We start from the raw sequence: 20951 nt of genomic DNA, 5'->3' as shown, positions 1-20951 counted from the left end.
AGATCTGTACACTACAGTGGTTCAGTGTGTTTCTTCACAACAGCACTAAGAATAATTTGACACATTCATTTTTTAACTGATTTGGTACATCCCAACCATTTACACCACCAGACAGCACACACTACTCTGATTAAACCAACAAAACAGGATTTTCTTAAATGTGCACTTGGTCTGTCTTACAGTCTGAAATTGAGGATCTATGAGTAGATGAAAAAAAAAAAAAAGTTCTAACTAACCAGTGTATTCATCCACGTAAGTAGCTTCCTATATATAATTTTACCTAGCAATTGGTGTGCATGTGCCATCAAATCAATACTTTTTATAAGTTTCCATACCTGACAATGATATTTATTTCTAAATTGCACATAAGCTAAAAGAATCTGTGTTACTGGACATGGCCTATACTATCAGAGCTTTAAAAAAAGCAAATGCTAACCACCATAAAAAGGCAACTATGATGGAGACTTTAAGCTTTATTTCCTTTGCCCATGTTCAGAGTCACCTCATTCCCAACAACATAATTAGCACTTTATTGTATATTTGCCATGTGCTTTTACAAGGAAACAGTAAGAGGTATCCACTAAATCCAACCTTAGCACAGGCTATTTATTGCTTCTTCCACTTCATTGCAGCAACCCAACCCAATAGATAAGGAATAGCATAATTTTCACTATTTTCAGCTGTGCTCTTAACTTCTGTTAATGCACCTGGCCTCTGTTAAAATTCATACCAACTACTCATTGTTACAAGCACCAGAGGATACTGCAGGTTTTGCCTGCAGCACAATTTTCCCAATCTAATTCACTACTCTAATATTGTGTCACAGCTGAGTTCCTTTAAATCATACATACACTCTGAAGCCAAAAAATCTAGCAGCTACATTGGTTTATTAAATTTACTTTAAAAATCAAAATAAATTATGACTCCTAAAAAAACCCCAATATTTCTTTTTGGCCATAAATAATTGTAAGCTGGACTGTATTAATTTCTAACAAAGAATGTTAATTGATATCAATACACAGACACACATTTACACATAATGAATGGATGGTACAAGTTAGAAGTAAGATTCTTCACTTTGTTTCAAAAGTGATCTTTGATTTTGATTTAAGAAAGCTGCAGTTCCAGTGAAAAAGAAGAAAGAAAAAAACCCAGATTTACTGTCCTGATGACAAGAGCTGATTTACTATTGCATTCTTACTACGGAACACCTAATTAACGTTCATTTTAAAATAAAGTCTCAGGGCAATCATGCTTGAGAGCACCCTGCTGCCAAAGACAGGTAAGGACCCCAGTGCAGTCTCAGCCCAATTATCCCTCCCTTGAGAGCTGCCAACATTCAGGCTCTGCTGGTGGATCCTGCAGCCTTGGTTTACTTTTTGTTTCCCACTGCAATAATTTTTCCTGATCTAAAGAAAAGCAGCAATTCAGGCCATACATGGCCCAGCCAAGACAGATGTGCACTGAGCCTCACTGCCTCAGCAGAAACCAAAATATAGCTCTAATCAAAGAAAGGATCAAGCGTTCCACCACCACATCACAAACTCCCAATGCACTAGATTTGAAAGCAGAACATCTCTCTGAAACTACAACTTTTAGAAGACATTCCTAATAGCCTTTAAAAAGAAAAAAATCATCATGGTTTCTTCTGCACATATGAAGAAGGCTAGAGACTGAAGGGAAGTTGGTCTGTATTTTGGTTTTAAAATTCCACTGGTGTTGCCATTCCCTTTTCATCTGTTAGGGACATTTTAAATTTGGAAGTAACCACCAGCAAACAACCTCCAGTACTTCTCCAGCTATAAGTAGGACATCATCCTAATTCTCATATTCAGGTTCCATTTCTTACCTAGGTCTTAAAAAAGGATTTCACAGAGATAAAACTTGTCATAGATGATCTTAGTCTACAACTTTGACCCATAATGTACAAACTGACTAACTTTCAAACCATAAAAAGGGAAAGTAAATTCAGTGTATTTCCTTAGCTTTTACTCAGTCTGCAAACAAATAAACAGCAACAGGTTTAAGATCAGAGAAATAGTGTCAAACTAGCAAGAGGAAAAACCTCAGTCCACCCTGATCATTTAACTTAAATTGCCAGATTACAGCTAAAATGGCAGGGATATAGTATCTATACTTTCCTGCATGTCATATCTGTGAGGACTAGAGGGAAAGCAGAGTATTATCTTTAATTGAAATTTCACCCAATTTGTTCATATCACTCGAGGTACAGGTCTCCCTGTATGGTAACATACTAAAATTCAGTGGACTTCACTAATCCTCCAGTTGAAAACTGCACTGGAAGCAACTCTGCTGTATTACCTGCATGATCTAAAACTTTAAAGCATGTGAAAAGCCTGACAGAAAAAAGGCATAATCAGATGCAAATTCACTTTGTTTAGGTACAATCCATGAACTGTGCACTCAAGTACTATAGAAAACATTAATCATAGGAAACTGTAATTTTTGTTATCAGTATAACACTAATCAAAAGGGAAACCTGTCACTACCACTGACCTGTGAAACGTCCCAATTATACTCTTCAGAAATGACAGGAGCACTTAACTTCCTCACTGAGTAAATGACGACAATCAATCAAGTTTGAATAACAATGAGCCACGGAGCTGAAAATTATTTTTTGTATAGAATCTACCCAGGAATTTATGAAAGGTGAAAAGCAACCCAAGGTTTTAGGGGCATTATGGCTTTCAGCTAGTGCAGCACATATCAAACACTAAACAGAATTTATGTGTTTTAATTTTCTAAAAGGTAGATGTGGACTTGGTGCTACAATGCATAACATATAATGCCAGATTTTAAATATGGGGGTCATTTTCATAAAATATTATGTGTATTGTCCACACCCTTGAATTTCCCTGCGGTCTTCTATTAAATTTAGATTTCCTGTAAAAAAAAATAACTGCTTAGCTATCAGGAATTAAGCCCTCTTTTCCCTTCAAACAGACAGGCTTTATCTTGATCAAATCCTTCACAAGACAAATACGTTATCTTTTTACTTTAAAATATTAAAGTTGTCACCTGGAAATTCAAGAAGTTGCACAGTAATAGCAGGTAGTTATATCTCAATTTACTTCATTCCAGTGGTAATTTATCAGAACCATCCCATTTATGCTGGTTTGTTCCATTTCCTTGCTAGAGAAAGCGGGAGAGCTCATGGGCAACATTATTAGTTTGAAAAGTATCTTTTTTTTTTTTAAATTCTGCTTTTCAGGCATGAAAAAAGCTCCAAAAGCAACTTCAACAGATGTACTAGGAAAGCTCAACCCTCTCCTGTCTATAGGTAAACTTTTCCAACCAATTAAAAAAAAAATCCACCATTAAATCAGAAGAAATAAATATTTAAGACAATAGTTTTAAAGTGGCAGAATTAGTAAATTACAATCCTTTTAGGAATGAGTGCTTACGGTACTTGGAAACATGAAAAAGGAGACTAAGACAAAACCAAGCAATATGAAATTTCTAATGTGCCATGTCTGAAGGGAAGTAAATTATAAGACCAAGTGATAAATACCACAATGTAAAGCTTTTCTTGTAGTGTACAAGATATTAAATACCTCGAAGCTAGGTAGTCACACAACTGCTTGTTTCTCAATCACCTGCCAAAGAATGTGAGAAAAAAGCTCCTGGTTTCAAATCCATTCTAATTATCAGGTGATATGAGGAAACTCACCAACACAGCCTTATCAGAGATGGAGGGTGAACCACCCCCTCTCTGTCACTAGAGAATGGTGCACCTGAAGGGACACCAGATCCCCAGACATCAGAGGCTGCTTACACCACCACTGATCTTCAAGAGAATTTTTAGCTTGTTAATCGGCTCTAAAATGGTGATATGTATTTTTGTATTTATTTATCTACGTCTCAGAATGATGCATTTGCAAAACTGTGTGTTGGATGATGGTTTCTTTAACATGGTAGGATGACTGACTAGATATCTATATTCCTGTGAGGAGAAATGGGATTTAGCTAGGTAATTTTCAGATTCTTGAGCTAGACCTATTCACATATGAAAATATGGTTTAAAAAAAAGACAGAAAACATACATGCATTATTTTCACTGTACTCACTTAGAACATCTTCACAATTCTCCTGATTTTTCACTAAAAACTTAAAATAGTGCTGACTATTCCAACTAGACAAGTGCAAGCAAACCATTTCCTTCCTAACTCATTAAAAAACTTGAAGAAACAGATGTTTCCTTATTACTCTGCATTATTAAAAAAAACGTGGAAAAAACACTGGATGCCAGTAGAAATGCAATTGTTTCTTTTACTTTGTAGTCAATGCTCCAACAGCCTCCATCTGTTGGTGCAGTTCAGTGCAACCAGAGCCCCAGTTAAAGGCCTTGTTCATCCATCCCAACAAGTAATAAATGTGAAAAAAGCCTCCACCCACCACACAACACTTGGGAAGATGAGAAGAAAAGCCTTTGATCCTTTTCTCACATTTATACAAATTGACTGCTACATTCTGTTAAGAGGATTTAAAAACCCGAGTCTCTGCAATCATAATTAAAGCAAGCAATAAAATTACTGAAATAATACAATGCAATCAGTTTAGAAGACTAGATGTACAGCTACTACTAATTATTTTAGAAAAAGAAGGAAAAGATAGCACATGAAGAAGTCATATCTACTCACTAAAACACCACTTGCAAACTACAGCTGGAACCATTAAATAAATTTTGCATGGTCTAATTAACTTGGTTTGCAATCTCAATTACTTTTCACCCCAGAAATCACTTTTGTTCAGTTTTATGCGTGCCTGTTTCCCTTTTCTAAAAAAAAAAAAAAAAAAGAAATGATGTAAGGCATCCTCAGACAAGTGAACTCTAAACTTCATTTGTCTTTCAGCAGGCTTGATGGCTATGCATTTAAAAACCCATTCTATCTTATAAACTAAAAATTAAATGTACTCAGCTGTGATGGTCGTCATTGCATCTGCTATTTATATGCTAATACCCTCACCGAAAGATCTTGCAAATTATTCCACCATGCCAATATCTCATGTGCATCTACTCAAAGCCAACTAAATATTTTTCTAGAAGGTTTTGGTTAGGGAACCAGAATATTTATTGCCGTAGAACCTAGTTAGAGGGGCAACCTTAAGCACATGCATTTTTTATTCAACCGCAACACTAAACGTACTTCAGTCATGTTCAATGAAATTTGGGGATATTCTATGTAAGAAAACAGTGACTGGGGGTAAAATTCTTCAGCACTAGTAATAGAAACTAAATAGTCAAACAGTGTATCTTTAATGTAAAGATACATTCCTCCTTTTCCATTCTTTTATATTATCCAACACAGGGTGACATGGAAATAAATGCTGGCATTTGGACAGATTTTAGAACCATGCTTGAGTTTTCTCATGTGCAACACAAGGAAAACACAAACTACTAACAGAGCTGTATTTATAAGAACCTCCCACACACCCTCCCTCCCCTTCACCTTGTGTGATATGAACATAAATTCAAACCCCGATGACTGCAAATTAGATATGTGGTCCAGGCAAAACACATTTTATGTTCACCCGTAAAAGTATCACCATTCATTCTATGTGTAGTTGCTCAACAGCACATAAGCATCTTGGCCAGGCTGATTTTATTTAGGAATGCACTCTTCATATTATTTCCTAATTTCCAGGAGTTAGTAAAAACGCTTAAAGGGTTCCAGCCCAACACTTAGCCAAAGCACACTGGAGAATGAGCATACCTTGCTCCAAATTGCTTTAGCAATATAACAACTACCTGATGAAGCAGTCTTTCTCTAAAACAAGGGTCTGTGAGGATTCTCACAGTCCTGGAGGGGCAAGCTTAAAAAACAGTTCAAATTACTCTGCATCCTCATGAATCCTTTCAGAAAAAGCTGGTATGTCCAACAGACCCAAGAGACCAGCATCTGCCTTCACAGTGTCAGAGGACAGCAAAAGAAGGCAGCCTACAAAACTGCCTTGGTACATTGGACAAAATTATTACCTCAGGAAGATATTGCAAGGCAACTTTAGTATTTCTTTGGCAATAACCACTCAAGATGTGTCCTCAGATGTATTTTCATACCTCACTACTTGAGCCCCTACCATCCACCAAAATCAACAGTGCGTGGTTGCATAAATCATCTTAATCCTTAAGTAGGTACATCTAAAAGGCCAAGTTCTCTTGCACAATCCCTATCTTTCATAAAATAAGTAACTCATTCAGGGAGGATGCAGCAGTTTTAGTTAAACTAGTGAAGGTTTCCAAGCCTAACAATAACAGGTAAATACATATCTCAACTAAATAAATCTAATTTATTACAGACAGGTAAAAATTTATTGTATGCAAGATACACATAACCTTAGATGTATTTCTGATTGTTGATTTCAGGTACAAAGATACTTTAGATGTGAATATATTTACTTTCACGTTGCTCATCAGCTAAATTTAAATGCATTAATATATGTTTCAAGCATAAAAATTTTCTTCCTTTTCCATTTTCATACACACACATTTACCAGTGTACCTCTATGAATCTCTCAAAAAATTCAGTTCGGTATACTATTTCCCCTTGTAAGGTAGGATGGCTAAAAAGCAGGAAGCAAATTTATATCTCCTACTTACAGAGAACACACTGCTCAGTATTCATAGATGAATCAAAGGAGATGACCCTTCGGCCTGAAAAACTTAAATACTTAACATAAGGGTTAACTTGATGATGGAGACATCCTACTTTATTTTACACTCTAGTGGAAGAGCTCCAAACTGCACGGCGCGAGCGGCGAATCAGACAGGGATCAGAGGTCGTCACAGTGACAACCCTAAGAATTCATGGCTAGATCTGCATAACAAGATATTTTTAATAACTCCACAGCAGTGGCTGGCTGCATGGCCAGGGCAAAGCATAAAACACACCACAGCAACACTCAGCTCTAGGGAAGAAACAAAGCCAACCAAACCCATCACCCAGCTGATCAGACACTTTAACAAGGCAGGGCTAATTTTACAGTGTTTTGTTTTTATATCAGTCCTACATCCTAATAAAACTTAAAAAAACAGAAAGCTCTTCTAGCTGAAAAGTGATTACAAAAGAGACGTTTAACAGAAATAATAATAACATGACAAACACGACAATAAAAATAACACAAATCAGGGAGGAGGGAAGAAGGAGCATTAAGTATCCGTATGATCTATTTAACATTCTACATTTACATTTACAGTTAGGGTTGACCTGGATTTTTTGATAAATATTATTTGGACAAAAAAAACCCAAAACATTCAAATGTTGCCTGGGCTATCAATTTGACCATATAAACATTAAAACTTTTTATTATTTATTCCACTCACATTACATGCTAACAATGAATAAAATCTGGTAAAGAACATCTTTAGGTGCAATGCTGACATTTATCCAATATTCCTATATTTCTCCATAGAAAACGTACAATCAACATCGAGTTACCATTCAAATCTTAACATTAAATGCTTCCAGTTTTGAAAGGGCAACTTCTCGTTAAGAGCTGGGGTTTTTGTTAAAAAGCAGCACCTGGGGAAAAGACTTCCCTACAAAGGTGTCTCTCTTGCTGCATGGTCTGAGCATGGTTTAGCAAGCATGGTTTCAGGCACTGTGAGGGATCACTGAAGACAATTACCTAATCCCCAGAAACATCTTCTCTAAAATGAACAAGAGGAAAAAAACTGCAAGGATGTGAGTAGAGGAAGCTGTTACAGAGAGCTGTCAGCAGGACTGGATTCTCTATGGCTAGAGAAGCAGAAAAAGAAATCCAAAATTCAAGTGCAGCTTTTTTGTTTTTTTTTTTTCTCTAAAGCAGGCACTCACTAACTTTAAAAAAGAGCTGGTTATAAATGATTAGGTAGAAATAACTTATTAGAATTGCTAAAATGCCAAACTGTAGTTGAACACATGGGGAAAAATAATCAGCAAGTCTTGTAACCAAGTAATTGGTAGAACTCTTGGCATAATTTATAACATACTAAAATTTTAGGCTTTTAATGTATTTTAGGACTAAATAATTAGCAGTAAATATTTAAATTGTAAAGTTTTAACAATTTTCTGATATTACTCTGTCTGAAAAAATCTGACTTGTATTATAGTGAGATTTGAGTACCGGGTTCTGGACAACACAAGGACAGGCTCCTCCAAATCTAATTATTAATGGCATTATTGAGTTCAACCAGATGTTTCATGTGGATAAAATTAGGTACACGAATAAATCAAGATCCGAGCACATGCTTAGATTTGACAGAAGATAAGGAAAGATGAAACAAAAACTAATGAATACAGTTAATGAAAAACTATATATCCCTGGTTCTTAATGCAATTTAAAATTTAAAATTCGAAGTGTTAAAGGCCTGTTAAATTATCCCTCTGCTGACAGACACCTGAAGGGGATATTTCTCACATCATCTTTCCTCCTGGATTCTGTCTGCCCAAATTTTGGCCAGCTTGAATACTAAACCTTCCATGGCTTCCCAAGGTAATTACATAAGACATAAGCATACTTTGAGTGCACAAAATCCAGCTAATGAGCTATATTTCTATTAATGTCAGGATTTTGAGTATTATCCTAATGGGTAATTCTTTATGGAAAGGATGCAAAAAAAAGGTAGTGTGCATGATTTAAAATACAGCACATACTCGTCCTCTCTAAAACTGCAAGATGATTTATTTGCATCTAATCAGCAGCAAATCAGACATTAAACAAGAAAAAAATAAAATCCAGTATTATGAGAAAAGGAAGAAGACATTGAGAAACAAATCTATTTCTAACCAGCAAAAAAATACTTCTAAAAATAATTTGATTGTTAGTTATTTCTGCAATAGAATCAAAAGTCTGGAAACACCTGAAAAAAAGACTGAGCAGATGTCTGGCTCTGTATCAAGGCAGCATAGAGTACAATGTAGAGCGTGCAGTTTGCACTCCCTCTACTGGGCACTGGGATTATCCCAAGCAGGCACTCGGAGAAGAAAGGGACATGTCCGAGCATCCTGGTACTGCGAAATAAAAACCTTTGTACAGCTCCCACCCTCTTCACCTGGACTCAGCCAAAACCCAGATTCACAGAAAAATGGATTTCAAAACCTCAAAATGTTTATACCCTCAAAATGCATTTTCTGTCAGAAACATGACACTCCAAAAAAGGATTTAACTACAGAGAACATAACCTGTGTAAGCACACAAAAACTCATTTGACTTTGATCAATACAGGTAGTCTGCAATTTTTTTGTCCACCCTCCACCCTTTTGAGAAAGTAACAGCTCGTAAGAAATGCCTTGACATCTGATCTGCTGGGAGCACAGCAGTGGGAATGGGGAATGTGTGGACTGGGATGTAACTATAAAACAATATATAACTATAGTTACATTATAAACATATATATATATATATATATATATATATATATATATATAAAATGATATTTTAGTAACGATAAAATCTGCCGCAAGGGATTTGTTTCTAGACAGTCAAAGGATAACCTTTATTTTATTTCCCCTCTCCTCTCACAGTTCCTGAGAGGCAAGCAAAAAACACAGGCTACTTGTGCTGGCAGGGCCTAAGTGTCACATAGAAATTATGGCCCTCTTTGTAATTAAGACTCTCTGATTGTTTGTGTTCTTCACTCTCATGGAGGAGAGAAAGGAAAGAAGTGGTTATAGCTCATGTCACTATAAACCATTTTAAGTCAAAGTGTCTTACTGTATAAAGTTCTGTGGTTTCCTACAAGTGACCTTGTATAAGGGAAGTTCCCCAAACCTCCAGAAAGTTCTCCTGTGGTTTGCATAGCAGTTTGACTTCTCAGTTTTTCAGTAAAGGTGAAAAAGAACTTCAGAGACAGTAACTTGTTCTAATTGTGCCACAGGCTCTGATTGCCAAAGGTTTCTGCCTTGTGCTCTGTGATACGGAAAATGAAATGAGACACAATGGAAATCATGGATGTAATAAAAAAGATTGCCAAAAGCATACACCTTGTGAACCAAGCAAATATTTCTTCTGTGGGATCAGGCCAGGTAACTACCAATTTCTTGCTCTCAGTGTAAATTTACATCAAGCTACATTGCTGGTATATTCACACTAAACTGCAGCATCAAGAATTACTCCAGATATATACAATTATTTGCATTTAAGCCATATCCATGTGTTAACTGATCAGCTAAAAAACAGTAGCAATGATACATGGCAATCGTAAGGCACCCCAGGACCTTCCCTCTTTAAAGTGGCAATTTAAATCTCGGGGGGGTTGAGAGTTATAGTAGGATTCACAGTAATAAATCTCCAGTTTCATTTTCTCTCACTAAACCCTTCCCTTTATCAACCTTCTTGCTCTCAGTTTGAGGATGGGTAAAGCCTTTACTCCCTCCGGTCCCAGACAGAAGAGAAACAAAGCACAGAATAGAACAGATGAAAAGGGGGGAAATCAGTGACGACAGAAGCATGGAGACTGAGCACAAAGAAAATGCAAAAAGTCTCAGGAGAATGTGCAAGCCCAAGTTCCCAGACAAGTTTACATCCCTATCACCCTGCTTCATATTTGCTAATCAAATAAAACCACTCTCCCCGAAAGAATGGCTTGCAGTGGTGCAGGATCACAGTGACAGTTGAAATGAGCAGGTACACAAAGAGCTGACCTTTACACTCTCCAGTTAAGGACACAGCTACCTCAGAGTGCATCACCAGAAGTGCCACCCTAGCCAAACACAGAGATGGCACAGACCACCTACACACCAATTTACATGGGGCCCTCTGCACTCAGCCAACTTGACTCACTCTCCCTGTCTGCTTACTGAACACTGTCCTTCATTTCCAGGTGTGCTCATCTCCACACAGGACCAGCATTCACTGGTCCCATGTGATCACATCTGTAAAGCTCTGGCAGGACAGGGTGGCTGACAGCCAGGCCTCTGAAGGACAGACAGCCTGTCACTACTTCTTCTCTTGGCTTTAGAGATACAGAAGACAGCAAAACTTTGGCATGGCAAGAACTACAGCTCCAGGCACACGAGGACACCCAGAAAAAGCTATAGTACCTAACACAGGCAGCAGTGCTCAGTTAAAGAGATGTGTGCAGTGTTTCACATGCTGACATGTAAATATTTGACAGATGGGGATTTAAAAAAATGGCCTAAGAGATTCTGTTTATTTTGTTCTACCAGAGTCCCAATTTGCCATGTTTTTACGTTTCAATAAAGTCACCTGACACATGAATAAAATATAATTTATACAGTTTCCTTCTGCTGTACAAAGCTCTCTACGTTCAGGTTATAAATTCAAAATAACTCAGCACTAACACTAAATTTGGTTATTTTCCACTGGAGAAAAACACTAGGAATATATTGTTTCCAATGCTTAAGATAACTCAGTCTGCATTGCTTCATTTTGAAGGTATTGTGAGCACTATGTACTTCCCATTTTTTTCCCCTTTTAGCAACAGAATTTATTAGCTTCCAAATTAATAGAGGTATTAGTTCTAAACATGCTATGTAAGCATACAGATAGCATTAGTCACCCTCTTAAGTGGTAACAATACCACTCTAAACACACACACACGAAAATCAAGGCTTGAATGTCTTTTATATCTTACAAGAAATATAGCAACCAATATTCCATGCAGAGGTGCAGCAAATGAAGTCCTGTCAAGCAAATGGCAGGAATGACAGCAGATGTCTGGATTCCTTCATAGCTGGTTGCATAAAAGTAGCACACATATTTCACTGGAGACAAAAGCCTCTGACAAGACAGTCTTTCAGTACTTTTCATTCAGAGTTGGCATTTTGACTGGTGTGGCACATCAGGAGGTATTAAATTAAGATGATGAACCAGATTAATCTTGATTTAGCTTCATTTGTACAATGAAGGCAAAGTCTACAACACTCAGTCATGGCTAAATGAGGCTACACAATTTAGCTCAAGGTGTTATGTCCAGATCAAATTTTTACAATCCAGTAAATCCAAACCAGACTCTAGTCTGGACTCTGACCCAAAGCACTTATTTTCATATCAAGTTATGCAGTTATTTCATTTAATCACAGCCAACAGAAATTAGTACCATGCAGCTCTGCTTTCTGTCTATGTAAACAGGCCATAAACTCCTTTTTGGATCTGAATAATGTATTTGATCTTTCAGCCTCTGTTTATTCACAAAGTCTACCTATTTCACAAGAACTGTCATAGGTAATTAATCTCTCTGAAACACTCTGATGCTCTAAATTTTCCTATGATAACTTTAACCACATTACTTGCTTAGCAGAGAGGAAATGCTACAAAGTAGAGAAACTACTTTTCCTGAACTGAGACTCTCAAGAGTTTAGCAAGTTGTGAAAGAACATGAGCACTACACTGTCTACTGATAAACAGGCACAAAAGAAGCTGAGGACTTAACAGTGCTACACATAAAGCAACTAAGAGTAAATAAAACCTACACTTAACCACTTCTCTATTGAAAACAGCCACAGTTCAGGTGTAATAACCAGGCCCCTGGAATATTATACAGATATTTACTGCTCCTTGAGGGAAGCTACGATCAGCTGAGTTAGTGCACTTTACACTAAACTTGTGTTGAAAAGTCTCCCAGGTTAGAGCTTAAGAGAAAGAGCATTTTTCTGTATATAAGCTAAGCTTTAGTAATGATCCTCTCTAGTTAAGAAACTCACCACTTTTCTTTTTCTTGCTTTAAAGGAAATGTTCATTTCCTTGTATTTCTTCATAGCAGTCTCCAAATTATTCTTGAGTTCAATGGCACATCTTAGCCGATCATCATTGATTCCTGCTCTGGTAAGTAGCTGCAGAGCAAGAAAACAACATTCTTATTATCTTCTAGAAATCTGAGCCAAAAAGAAACATTCCCAGTTTTCTCTCATAATTAATGAAACAACATCACAAATGCCTTTGTTTTACAAGTGACAATTAGAGATGCCAATTCTTTTTCCATCTAGACTATAAAAACTAATAGCAACTAGTGAAACCAAAGAATCAACAGCTATTACAAACATCTCCTGAGAGTGCCCTTCAGTAGGCCAAATTCCACACAGGGGGCTCCATGACATACTGCTAACCTGACAGAGAGATGTCTAACGAAAATAAGCTGTGTTTTACTTTAAGACTTTGCAAAGAAGCCATGTTTTACCTATCATAAAAGAAAAAAAAAAAAAGAAAAAAAAATTGCCTATAGGTACTACACCCAAGGCTGAGAGCTATCAAACAAGCTACACGTTTCCTATAGTCTCCTTTAGCCCAACCTTACTGGAATGGAAATCTTCTCCAATTGTTCTTGTTTCTTCAACCATCATTTCCTTTTGGATCACACTCCGTCAAGGTTTTATGTATCCCAATCCTTGTTTCACTATCTTTTTATTTAAAAATGAAGAAAAAATAATTATTTCTTTATCCCACCTGAATCCAGGACTGCACAGAAGGCCAGAACTTATTTCTGAGAAGTTTGTGAGCATCCATAACACTGTTTATGATGGCAGTATTATCATCATTCTCTTGCACTTTTATATCTGCTCAAAATGAGGAAAGAGTTAGTGTGTGATATTTATGGTATCTTCACTACAGGAGCTAAAGAAGGCAAATTACTCTAAGACATTTGATCACTTCAGGGAAAGCTACAAACATCAGAATGCTTCTCTGTTCAGTAGTAATTATTGTATTACTACCCACACATCCAAAAAATCTAAATATGAAAAAAGTGTTAAGTCCAGTATGCCAGAAAGATTGGTTAAGTCACCGTTACTAAGGAATCACCAAATAAACCACAGACAAGTTCAGTCTTACTATTTACATTGCATCTTGTCCCAAATTCAAATGAACTGGGCCTTATTGTACCAATTTCTTCATATTCAATACAAAATAATCCCTACCCTGATAGTATCAGGGACTTAATTGCCAAAGAAGCCAAGTATGCCTTTATCCAAGTAAAAATTATACTTTTCACCCACTGTTGTCAGCAAACAGAGAAGCAGATACCACCCTTACTGTCTGTACATGGAATTCCCTTAGGACAGGAATTGTAAGAGACTTCCAAAACACAAACCATCCTGATTTTACTACAGGTAATTCATACTAGCAAAGCCATGCAAAAAAAAGATGTAATCACTTGCTAGCAAAACTACTTACTTCCTTGCATGGAAAAAATTTCAGAAACACTGAACTGTAAGGGTTTTAACTAGCAGCTTATTCCCCAGCTACAGAGAGAAAGAGCTGAATAGCAAAGAGAAAACTGTATTTGAGAAACAGATTTTTTTTAAACACAGGAGATTCATTATAGATACTATGCAGTGCTATAATGGCCTTGCAACAACTACTACAAAAGTTCAGTCTTAGATAATTGATGAACTCTGCTAATCACACACCCAAAACAACTAAGAACAGTTACTAGAGGAACCAGAAACAGAAAAATATAAATTAAAAAAAAAAAAATCAAAGTGCCATCCAGGAATCTCAAAGCAAAAGTGTCCAGTAAACCCAGCAACTAACAGAAAAAAACAATGCCACAAACCACTTCAGAAAAAGGCTGCCTCCAGCTATATGTCAAAAGTTTTTCCAGGTACCTGTGGAGATTTCAAGGTCTAGAGTATATTTATGTGAAATAAGCCCATGGTTCCTAACAAAAGTCTGGTACTCATCATCATCATCATCGAAAGGAGGGCCACTGTGCTGAATGTCCGAGCATGTTCCTCCATCCAGCTCTTTTTGCTCAGGCTTCTCATCTATCTCTTTGGTTCCATCAGGTGTAACACACTGAGAAACAGGAAGAATGTCCTTGCTGCAGCATGGCTGTTCATCATCCATGCACCCCAAATAGGATGGGTTAACTTCCCCCTGGGAGGATAAGGGGGATGCAGGTCCAGCCTCATTAGCAGACGTTTGTTTGCTGAGTTCCGGGTCAATGTCATTCATCCCAAAATTGAAGGGATCTGGCATCAGAAGCTGGAAACAGTTTTCCATCTCTGTCAGTGTATCAGCAATCTCTTGGGACATTTCTATCAAGACACAATTGTTTTATAAAATTGTTAGAGACAGGAAAATGTTAATGTCTCCAGAGCAGACAGAGGTGCAAAACAAATATGACTGCCAAAGGGGGAATCAATTTATCCAGTGATGACTGAGCCATACAAATCTTCCTCTTCTGCAGAAATTGCCCTTATAAAAGTGACAATACCTAAGCAGGAAATCTAGAATTTCCTGAGCCAGGCATGTAGAATCAGGGCTCCTCCTTTCCTTATCTAAAATACCAGTATGTAAAGATGACTAAAGTGCTTCATAGACCTTGAAGGACATCAAGGTTCAATGAGATATTCTTAGTGATGTTGGTGGGTATACATTTTACAGCCATGAATTTTATAGCTGTGTGCAGGAATAGCCATGAATGAATGCTATTACTCAAAAAGATGCTTCTGATACAAATCAATTCAAGAAAGCTGAATTTCTTTAAAATTCCACTGTTGTGCATGAAAACATTTCCAGCATGCAGTATAAATTGCATGCGTTACACACACCAAAGTAATTAAATTAAATAACCCTTTGTAACTGCAGCATAATACACTTACTATCTCTGTTGTTTGGGGTGACAGAAATGTGTCTGCTATGCATATATTGCTCAGAGACTCAAGCCTCAGTTACATCTTCCAGCTGCACTGTCACACTTTTCACAGTTATCCTACACTGCATCCAGGATTCCTGTGCAGACCATTGCCTGGAACACAGTCCCTGTATATATAATACAAGTAAAGCCATCAGCCAACACAGCACTGGGAAGTCTGTGCCTAACAGAAATTAAGTCACTAACTCCAAAACGTCTCATGATTTGATTGCTTGGGGTGATGCACTCATACTTTACTGAATCAGATCTTGACTTGAAAACATTTTCTTTTCCATCTCTTCCTACTGAACTCACACAGTCACGTCTTTCCCTTGATATTCTCCAGGTGAGAGAGAAGGAGGGTTGAGCTCCTACAAATGCAGGATTCCAGCTTTCTGTGCACAGCTATTACCTGAATAGTTATTCTCTCAGAATTAATTTTAGATAACCTTGAAAAAGATTACTGTTAAAACAAACAAACAAACAAAAAAAAACCCAACAAAAATGAACTACCTTCCTTTGACAACCAACCTTCCATTTCTTTTTCAGTTCTTTTGACTTTTTCTTTGTAAATGTTCTCCAGTCGTTTTTGCTTCTCCTCTTCCCTCCTCCTTTCAGCCACAGTTCTGGCATGCACATCTTGAAAATCCACCTAAGGAGGAAATTAAGAAAAAAGTGTAACACTCCTCGTAAAAAATACATAGAAAATCCATTTCCTAAGATCCTTATCTGTGGTGAAAAATCCTGTAACATCAGCGATGAGCCAGAAGCTCAGCAGCATTTCCTTTTATCTCTTTCCCCCCTTGAATCAATAACTACAGCAATTGTGAACAGAGTTTTTATTCCTACTAATAATAAAGGACTGTTGAGAACCAACGGCTTCCAAAAGGAAATCAAAAGGTTAAAAACCAAACCCCTTAGATTTTCACATCCAGAGTGCAGGAGCAAACTGGGCTTTGGGAGACTTCTGTCACAGCACTGGAGACAAGGAGTTAGGGAGAATGAGCAGAGTACATGCAGAGAAGATGCAGAGTAGATATTAAGATTACATGAAAATATCACACCAGGCCCACCAGGAAACTGAGGAAAATTTGTAAGCACTATAACAACAAGTATATATATATGTAAGTTACAAAACAACTTTGTAAGAAAGGAAAGCAAAAGAGAAGACCCTCAAATTTATTAAGAAAGCCCGAATTTGTGATTTTCAATTACACTGCTAGATTTTGATATTGAGGGGGAAGAAACACTCAGTCTCACTTCCTTATAGCTGAATTATAAACATTAATCTGAACAACTCAAAATGCTGTTTCTTAAAATATTAGCAGTATTTTGGGTTTTTAGTTTGGTCTTCAAAGGATTTACAAAAAAAAAAATCACTCCTGTTTTAAAGAAGGGAGGCTTGATTGCACTAATGCATAAGGAAACCCTTTTGAAAAACACAGTATTTCCTTGGATTGCTACCATACAACTTTTATGAACTGCCAGAGAGACAATGCTGAGCACTGAGCAAGCCAGCAATTTGCTGATTTTGCAGCCCACAGACTTTCTGGTGCAATTTCTCCATCACAAGCACTCACTGAAGGTTTGTCATTCTTGCCACTGTTAAATTGTCAAGCATGTCAGCATCCAGTAGAGGCTCTCAATAACTTACAACAAAGTTTTGGAGTTTTTATCTAACAGCTGTCCAAGAAACTGGCATGGAGGGTCTCTATCAGTTTAGGAAACAGGCACACTTGCCAAGCTGGTTTTTTTAGTAGGGCACGGGTGGGCGCAAGGAAAAAGATGTGGTTTCACAACCTGCTGCATCATGCAAATCACTAGAGTGAGCTCTCTTGGCTTTCAGGACCTGATTTTCCTACTGTTTTGCACAGCTACCCCACACAAAACTAGGAGAAATACATCCACCCAAAGAGCAACACTGCCCACAAAAGCAGAGCAAAGATACAGGACCCAGGAATTACAGCCACCATTTGCTGGCAGTCAGGCTGGACTGCACAGAAAACCAGACACAGCTACAGCTTCCTAAAGCACAACTTCTGCCTCATGCCAAAGTACTTACCACAGTGCAGTCATTTGCCCATTCTTTCCCATTCTCTGTACCAAAAGGACCTTGAAGCCTTTTACTGCTGGTCTGCAATTAGGGAACTGAATGTATGTGGGGCAAAAACTGCTTGACTGAAAGGATGCTAAGCAGCAGGCTGAGACAATTACTGCAGCTTTTGTGAAAATACAGGAATGCAGCAGTACTATACCCTGCATGGATCTGTTTGAAATCCTGTTCTGTAATTCCATCCATGCATTCCTCAGATACAAAGATACTGCAATATGAGTCGTGTGCCCAAAAATGCAAACATTTAGAAATATGTGACTTTTCTCCCCCCTTTTCTTCTTAACTTTGATGCAGGAGTTTAAAAATAATTACATTCATGTATACTGAAGCATTATTTGCTCTTGAAGTCAAATACTTATAGAAGCACCTGCTTGGTACCTACTACTATTGACTTATTAACATTAAAAGACAGGGGAGCTGTCTAGCTTTACACTCTAAAAGAGAAGCAGTTATCCTCTTCTGAGTATTTATAAAGTGATTTTGGTGATCATTAAGAAAAAAACAACCAAAACCCAACCACAGACCACATACAGAGCTAACACTCCAACCAAGTTGCCCTATACTACTGTGCCAAACCTGTAAAACTCAACAGCTGATTTTACTACAAAAAAGCAGAAAATGCCTCCTGAAAATTTCTGGCTGCTTCTCACACTTCAAGTATGAAGCTGTCAAAAGGCCAGTTGGCTCATATCAAGTCTTTAAGTACAAGAGTTACCAAACTACCTGAGATTCTTTCTATTAGTATTAATGCTTTTAGAGGAATTCAAATTCAGCAGCTCTGTATAAAAGCACAGCTCGTATCAAAACATGGAGAGGGATCCCCCAGTTGTTACTGGGGCCACTGATCATCGGAGCACAGACAGACCTGCCAAACTCCAGCAGAGTTGCTGTACACTTGTGTTCAACTGGGTGAAACACATTAAAGCCCCCTTGTCTCAGTCTTGCACTTCTCCTCATGACTGTCATTTAGTTTTCTTCCTTTCTTAAGTAAGATAAAAAATTATTAGTTCAAAGACAATCATCTTTTGTGAGCAGATGCCAAAATCTGTATAAAAAGAACAGCACAGCACAGTTCAGTAGGGAACACCATTAGCTTACTATGAAAATCAGATCGACAGAAATACATCACATACCACAAAGGCTTTTCATCTACTGTTAGGAATCTGAATCTGTCTTTCTGAAGAGAAAGAAAATCAGTATGTTTACTGAAAGCCTGTTATTATCATTGTAGCTAATGTGAATGCTAGAATAGTGTTTCAAATTTCACTGTTGCACCTCAGAAGACAGACTAAAGCAGCAGAATGTTCCAAACACAGTAACTCCAAGTGACATCTAAAAGCTAAGGTTTACATGAAATTTCTCTTTCGCAAAATCTCTTTTCTGGCACAGTAACACTGCACCTGAGGGTGGCAGGCACATACACTTGCAAAATTGTACAGCAAAGGGGACCTAGAACTGGGCAATTCGGTACAGAAATCAGGCTAGTTTAAACTGGCAGAGGAAGATTTAATAGCTGTTTATCCTCAGTTTAAGGCATGACCATTATTGCCCTTCCCAAAAGAGCTAAACCTTGGGGCTCCAGCCAAGAATCAGAGGGTGAAAGCCAGCTGGTGAGCAATACTTGCACGCTGAAAAAGGCAGAGCCCAGATATGTGTACAAGACTGGGGTTTCTAAAACCTACAGTAGTGCAAGGCGATCAGAAAACCTGGGGTCTGTTTGCCAAAGATCACACTCAACAGGAGGTCTCCTACAGGTAAAGTCATTTTGCACAGACTTTTTTTTTTTTTTCCACATTTATTGGTTGCCTTACTTTGAACATCTCCTGGTGATCATCACCTAATACCACAGAGAGGAGTAGAAGCACAGAGTACCTTCTTGTTCTGCTTTAGGAAGTGGTATCCCAGGGAAAGCTGCTTGTAGGCCTCCCCGTACTTCTCGTGCCAGTCCTGCACTGCCTTGATGGCCGCTCTCCTCAGCTTCTGCGCCACCTCCTTGGGCGGGGGAAGCGGCTGCTCGTGGTCTATGCCCACCGTGAGCTCCAGGAACTCCTGGAAGTTGGAGATAAGCAGCGTCCTGAACTGGTGGGACCTGGCGAACAACTCCTGCACCACCTGGAAGGCGGAGAAGCGCATCTCGGCGTGCTCCTCTTGGAGCCGCGTCACCAGCAGGTGGTAGGCGTGGCTGATGTGCTCCTCCGACGACCTGAACACGGAGAACACCAACAAAAAGGAGGGGAAGATACTTAGTAAGAGGCTCAGCACGTAAAATCGTACACTTGGTAATATAATTTATTTTAAATTTTAAGTGAGCAGCGTCTGTGCTGGCAGCACCAGTCCCCAAAGCAGGCCCCATGAACGCGCTCGGGGCAGCTCCGCCCGGGACTGCCGGCCTGAGGACAACAAGCGGGGCCCGGCTCCGTCCCTCCCTCCGGCCGTACCTGCAGATCTTCTTCAGCTCCTTCATCCTGCCGGGTTCCAGCCGCGGCTCCCCCGAGGTGGTGAGCTCTTCCACCAGCTCAGCCAGGCGCTGGTCCATCTCCGCCGGCACCGAGACACCGGAGCTGCCGGGACACCGGCCCCGAAGGTCCCTCAAGCCGGGGAAGCCCCAGCCGGGAACCACCAGCGCCAACGGGCCCGGCCGCAACTGGGCTGCGCCATCTTCCGGCCCTGGGCGGGGCCCCGCCTCTGAGGAAACCCCGCCTCTTGTGTGGACCACGCCCTTTAGGGCGGACCGCGCCCCATAGGTGATCACGCCCTTCGGGACCACACCCACATATAGCCCCGCCCACCGAGCACCGAGGTGCCACGCCCCCGACGTGAAACCGCGCTCTCCTGTGAGCCCAGCCCCTTTGGGGTGCAGCTCCCCCCCTCGCGGCGGGTGGTACCTTCCTCCACCACCCCCTCCCGGCACCTACCACCGCCCCCCCCCCCCCCCCCCCCGGCTTCCGCACGGCGCCTCCCACGTGACCTACCGGCAACCGGAAGCGCGGCTGGGGAAAGGCGGGCGAAGCCTTAAAGGAGCCGCGCCCCGGTTTTGTGTGAGATCTTTAACCTTCGTTGTCCGCAGGGCTGAGCCCACCTGGAGTGGCGAGTGGCCGGCACACAGCGCCCCTGCTTATCAATTACAGTTACACAGTCAATTACACCTCCGAGATCATCGACACCAACCAAACAGCACCTTAAACGCCTCCAGCACGGTGACTGCCAGCTCCCTGGGCAGGGCCTTCCAAGCACCCCTTCTGT

At 39.3% G+C, this 20951-nt stretch overlaps 1 protein-coding gene across 7 annotated transcripts in view; it reads right to left on the bottom strand.

Annotated features, from left to right (window-relative positions):
- The window catches only part of UVSSA (UV stimulated scaffold protein A), a 45410-nt gene extending 25021 nt beyond the window's left edge, over positions 1 to 20389 (bottom strand). For 5 of the 7 annotated variants that reach the window (XR_009933258.1, XR_009933260.1, XR_009933259.1 and 2 more), the window contains exons 1-6: positions 20147 to 20376; positions 19581 to 19911; positions 16127 to 16247; positions 14565 to 14996; positions 13405 to 13514; positions 12666 to 12794 (exon numbers count right to left, since the gene is read on the bottom strand). Coding sequence is in view for 3 of the 7 variants with exons in the window: in XM_062494119.1 (XP_062350103.1) it covers positions 12666 to 12794; positions 13405 to 13514; positions 14565 to 14996; positions 16127 to 16247; positions 19581 to 19911; positions 20147 to 20244 (1221 nt within the window). In the remaining 4 variants the exon portion in view is untranslated. The other 2 variants (XM_062494120.1, XM_062494121.1) reach the window with 2 other exon arrangements.
- Between the last annotated feature and the right edge of the window lie 562 nt (positions 20390 to 20951).

This window comes from Cinclus cinclus, chromosome 5 (assembly GCF_963662255.1).
Source record: "Cinclus cinclus chromosome 5, bCinCin1.1, whole genome shotgun sequence".
In the NCBI taxonomy this organism is placed as follows: domain Eukaryota; kingdom Metazoa; phylum Chordata; class Aves; order Passeriformes; family Cinclidae; genus Cinclus; species Cinclus cinclus.
The sequence above is the reverse complement of the archived record's forward strand: the minus strand, read 5'-3'. Positions and strand labels throughout refer to the sequence as shown.